The sequence below is a fragment of the Cephus cinctus genome, unplaced genomic scaffold, assembly GCF_000341935.2.
Source record: "Cephus cinctus unplaced genomic scaffold, Ccin1 Ccin1_scaffold0042, whole genome shotgun sequence".
In the NCBI taxonomy this organism is placed as follows: Eukaryota; Metazoa; Arthropoda; class Insecta; order Hymenoptera; family Cephidae; genus Cephus; species Cephus cinctus.
In genome coordinates this window covers 11,296-16,597 of record NW_014332788.1, presented here as the reverse complement: position 1 = coordinate 16,597, position 5,302 = coordinate 11,296, and the positions used below count along the sequence as shown (strand labels likewise).

The following is a 5,302-nucleotide window of genomic DNA, read 5'->3' as shown; positions in this document are numbered from 1 at the left end:
TTTTGTAAATTTAATGCATTATGTAATATTGGTCAGGTAATATTATTGTAAATTCATCGCTCTGAATGTTTTTATGGGTTATGGGCACATGTTATAATACAAATCACCCTTCACTGCAATCAATTAATTCATAAAACTATGTAAAAACGATGAAAAATATTGAGCACTGATTTGACCGGCGTGAAGCGCTTCAACCTCTTTAATACCTTGTATTTGAAAAAAAAATCATAACGTCCAGAAGAAGAAAAAAAAAACTTCCGACGAAGAGTCTCGAACCACAGATCTCTAGCCTCCTAACCCAATGCCTTGCCTATCGACCAGCATCATGTACTTTTTATACTTTCTTCGGAACTTGTATTTCAGTACTTAAGTCATTTGCTCTATCGCATAATTGACAGATAAACCATATGCACGATTTTCCTTTAAATACATTCGTATGTTCTTCATATCTAAATTATTAATAAAAACAAATGGGAAGCTACCTAAAAAATTGAGGTAAGGTCTACAACAAATAACACATAGTTATTTAAGAAAATGATTTTATATTTATTTATGTGCACTTGCATATGTGATCTACAATCCGAAAACATACATTCCCAATAGAAAGCAATAAGAGTTATAACACTGAAATTCGTTTCTATTATATGATCTTTGATACACGTGATAAATCCTACAATTTCTCAATCATTAATTCTATTTAGAATGTTTTTTGTGTTATTAATGTCACTCGGAACAAATGGTGCTTGTTTCTTGCAAACAATTTGCGCGTGCGCGCTACAGTCTCTTTTAGTACAAATCCCCACTCATAGGCAGCGCCACAAGATAGCTTGTGTAGCGGACGCGTACACAGGTCGTTTATATTTTTATCTACTCACGAGGAATATATTGCACTCAGGTAAGTTTCACACACGTAAGCTTTTATTTTCTTTGTTTCAGGTACAGAGTATACTAATTGCTGTAGACGCCATGGAACGCTCTGGAAGACTACTCTCTACGCTAGCCGTAGCGCTGCCGTCGGCTTCCTGCCAGCGACGGCCGGTAAGTATGGCAGTGCTTGCCCTAGTTCGGTCGGTAAGTACCGTCTGCTGTTCGCTCTCTACACTTGGGATTTTCGGGGCGCCATCTACCCGCCGGGATTGGAACTAAAATTTTACTATAGTATATGCTTGATATACCCCCACCACGTCCTCCGCACCTCTAACCTATCTACATTCAACGGTCTGGGTAGCGTTAAGCCCTGTACGGCGGGTTGTCTGTATTTGGCGCGAGACTCGACCGAGTCTGTTGATGTGGCTTTACGTAACATTTTTGTTAGAAAGTGCATGTACAGGTTTTTGCATCGAAATATATTATATTTTTCTAGTTGAGCATATATTTCAGTGATCTTATGGAAAGCCACATAGAATTTGCTAAGGATTAGATTGTTTGAGATCAGTCCAAAAATGCATTTTACTCGTGGATGAATTCTAATGATTTTGTACGACACATTTTGTATAACCCAAAAGTACTTAGATATAAATTTCGTGATGTCAGCATTGTCTTATATACATATTATATCTTATGTTAGAATGAATTTTTAATTATAACAATCTTACGAGAGCCTTGACGTAACTGTACGAATCAATCCGAGAGCGTAACTTCTGAGCGGGGTGGCGACCCGAAGAGAACCAGAAATCGAGAACGTTATCTATATCGGTAACCGGAGCCGCCTTGGGACCGTGATTCGAAAAATCACGTCACAAAGTATACAACTGCAGTTTTTTAAAGAATTTCTCTTGTCCTCTGATGTTATACTTTCATTACTTATTTTTTAAATGCATATTAACATGCAACAACACTTTTATCTCGTTTATGATAAAGGAGCTTTAAAGGAGCTGCTGCGCTGCACACTATTCAAATGAGGACTACGTTTTTACAATAAATTTTACAAAGTTAAATGTATTAATTGATAGTAGTTGAGGGTGATTTGTATTACAGCATATGTTCTTAACCTAGAAAAACATTATTACCAATGTATTTGCTAAAGCATTAAGTGATCAATGCTAATTTTCATAGAAATACATTTTCGCCGAGTTTTTTCAAAGAAAAAATGTTAATTTTGTACCGATTTTAATATGCTACAGCTCATTTTATTTTCTAAAAGTTGCTCTACGAATTCACCAAATTCATTTTTTGTAGTGCTGACCGTTTAAAATTTTCAACCTATTGTTTAACCGTCGAATAAAATTGTTTATAAATAACCTGATATAATTTTCAAACAGTCAATACTACAAACATTTAAGACGGTGAATTCGTATAGTAAATTTCGAGAAACAGAATGAGTTAAAGCGCATTAAAATCGGTAAAAAATTATGATTTATTCTTTGAAAAAACTTGACAAAAATGTACCTTTATGGAAACTAGCATTGATCACTTAATGCTCTAGCAAATACATTGCTATTAATATTTCTTTAGATGAAGCATACGTGCTGTAATACAAATCGCTTTTCCCTACTGTTAATTAATACATTTAACTTTGTAAAATTCATTATATAAATTTAGTCCTAATTTGACTAGTGTGCAGCCCAGTAATTATCTTAACACTTCAATTAGATATTGATATTAAGATACAAGAATTTGTTTCTCTTTTAAAAAATATTAATTCCCACTGACTTAGTTTTGTGTGTTTTATATAAAATGCGTGATATGCACGGTATTACAAATCTCGATTAACATATGTATTAAAAAAGTTTTTAAAAGTGAATCAATAGAGGTTAGTCACAAATGAATATGTCTAGCTTAAATAAGACAACACTTTTAAAAAGTAGAGTGTTAGAGAATAATTCATGTACAGAATGAGAAGCTATATGTAGTAGTCATGTAAAGAGAAAAAAGTACTTGATCGATTAAAAATAATGAACGTTGCATATATTGTAGTATTTTTAAAATATATAGCATTGCCCCATTGGTTGTAAGACATATCTCCCGCTTAATAAAGCAAAAGAAATAGAGGATATCGAACACGACACAGTATTCGATAATAAAATTCGATAATAAAAATCTCTTCGTATTGCATTCATTCTAATATTCATCCCTCAAACTGATGAAGAATTTGGTCATTTAACTTAGCATAGGTTAAAGGAATATTCGGTCCAGTTGATCTGCCCATCAAAATCAGTATCCACTTCTTTCAAAATCTTATCCACCAAGAATTCCAATTCGTGATCTTCATAACCGTCCACACCAGCGACAACACTAGTTCCTAAACAAAGATTAAATAATGTATGGTAATTTCAATCATCTTTTTAGGGATTTAAGAAGACTAAGCTTAATGCAAGCTAATATTACAATAGCATAAGAAGAATACTTTTACAGGGACACAATAATAGTTAGTAGATGCCAGTATTAATGAAGATCATTAAGTCATAATATCCTTTTGTTACCAGTGATAAATCATTGGCGTCCTGTTGCTGCAGCCTTCTGTTGGGCCCGAATGAATTCAGGATAGTCGATAAATCCATCCTTATTTGTATCGTCCATTCCAAGAATTGGGTCGATCAAAGCTACAAGCTCATCATCCTTGAATAATTTATCGCCCGCATTTGGTGCACCATTCTCTCTGTTTCCTTGTTCTACGTTTCACATAATCATATGACGCAAAGCGAGACGTAACAAAAAAGAAAACCACCCATCACCATTGATTATCATACAAAATATTAGGTGGACTGGAAAGTCATGTTGTTTTCTTACATTAAATTCAAATGCACAGAAAGGAAAATATTTTCCAGTCCCTCTAAGAACAAAATCTAACCAATCTTACGCTTGTAGCCTCACATAATAAATAGATAATAGCGATTTCTATTGATAGCGATTTTGACAGAATTAATAAAAAAGAAATTGTCTTAATATAACAATAGGCATATACAAAATTCTGCACGTAATGCTTATGTAAGATACTTTAAAAATTATGAGAAAATCAATAAGTTACTAACCATGCCAATGAATAAGGGATTTAATGAGTTCACAACCATCTAATTTGTTGTTGTTATCTGCATCATGCATCTTAAAGTAATGGAACTGTAATTCCTGCTCTGACATTTTACTTGTATCCATTGGCACGTCCAAGTGTTCAGCTATGTGCCTATAAATTAACAAAATATTAACTGCACTGATCCTAAAAGAGTAATTTGAATTTCATAACGCACGCTTTCTCCTGAGCAATATTTGCAGCACTTAGCAACTGTTGGGGATGTACATGGTCATGTCCTTGTTGTTGTACAGGAACTTGCTGTTGCTGCACCTGTTGATATTGCTGCTGGGGAACTTGATGTTGCGGAACATGATGCATTTGTTGAGAAGGGAATTGCTACAGCATAGAAAAAACAATTGTAATTATGAATCTTACATACTTCATGTCATCACTTAATAATCTTCCTATGTATTTAATTGAAAATAACAAAAACAAAATATCTCTTGTGTAGAATACTATGTTAAACATACATATTAGCTGATTGACCATATGTTACCATATCACCATACAATTTCCACAAAACAAACCTGTTGGTAATGTTGTGGATGTACACCAGGAGCAACTCTATGACCTTGAGCATCAACAAATTGACAACTACTTGCACCAATAATAAAAATCCACAATATCCAATACATTTTGCCTTGCCCAGTCTGAAATGTTCACAATAACAAAGTATATTTATAGTAATAAATATGATTAAAACCTCATAAAGTGCACACTATATTTGCAGCTAAGGTCGTTTCAGCCAAAGTATTTTACACAATTATCTTCTTTATGTTACAAATCACAGAATAACGTTCCTCTGATTTGATCCACAACAGACACTATAGCCACCGTAATACACGTCGAGAAACTAACTGCAACCTATATGTTTAAACAGCACTATTCTACTGACGTGGACGTAAAACTGTTAAGTGTAGATAGGTATAGGCTTAGTTTCCACTGTGCAAAGTTTAAACAGAGTCAACCAATCACGTGTAGGGGTTGAATGGAATTGACCAATGAAGCTGCTTCCCTCTGTTTAAACTCTGCACGGTGGAAACTAACGCCCGTTCCCACCGACACGGTTCAAGTGACAGTTTAGCTGACCGACGATCAAATTTGATCGTGGTTTAAACGCAAAGTACATTCCCCGACCAGAGATGAGTAGGGATATTGCCAATGAGCCTGTTTTTGTTGAAGGCAATTTTTCTTTTGTTTCGGCGCGCCACCTTAGCGGAGGGCCCACGAAGCAGTTCCACGTTTTTGATTGGTCGTGTATATATAGTAATACTACGCGTGATAATCTGGAGC

At 34.7% G+C, this 5,302-nt stretch overlaps 1 protein-coding gene across 2 annotated transcripts; it reads right to left on the bottom strand.

Annotated features, from left to right (window-relative positions):
• Positions 1 to 2,338: 2,338 nt before the first annotated feature.
• LOC107268196 (multiple coagulation factor deficiency protein 2 homolog) lies at positions 2,339 to 4,916 on the bottom strand. Of its 2 annotated transcripts, XM_015740728.2 has the most exons (6): positions 4,729 to 4,914; positions 4,537 to 4,659; positions 4,185 to 4,345; positions 3,972 to 4,120; positions 3,423 to 3,611; positions 3,040 to 3,241 (listed from the first exon to the last, which is right to left on the bottom strand). In XM_015740728.2, exons 2-5 carry the CDS (start codon positions 4,642 to 4,644, stop codon positions 3,433 to 3,435), a joined length of 597 nt encoding a protein of 198 aa, XP_015596214.1. In that variant the 5' UTR covers positions 4,645 to 4,659; positions 4,729 to 4,914; the 3' UTR covers positions 3,040 to 3,241; positions 3,423 to 3,432. The 2 variants fall into 2 exon arrangements, with proteins under 2 accessions (XP_015596222.1, XP_015596214.1); XM_015740736.2 differs by lacking the exon at positions 3,423 to 3,611 and having other exon boundaries at positions 2,339 to 3,241; positions 4,537 to 4,916.
• Between the last annotated feature and the right edge of the window lie 386 nt (positions 4,917 to 5,302).

Excerpts from the sequence above, each read along its gene's own strand:
- LOC107268196 (XM_015740728.2), bottom strand. The coding sequence starts at position 4,644 with ATGTATTGGATATTGTGGATTTTTATTATTGGTGCAAGTAGTTGTCAA. Across the intron at positions 4,346-4,536 it reads ATCCACAACATTACCAACAG|CAATTCCCTTCTCAACAAAT; the intron begins GTTTGTTTTGTG and ends TCTATGCTGTAG. Across the intron at positions 3,612-3,971 it reads ATCCCTTATTCATTGGCATG|AACAAGGAAACAGAGAGAAT; the intron begins GTTAGTAACTTA and ends TGTGAAACGTAG.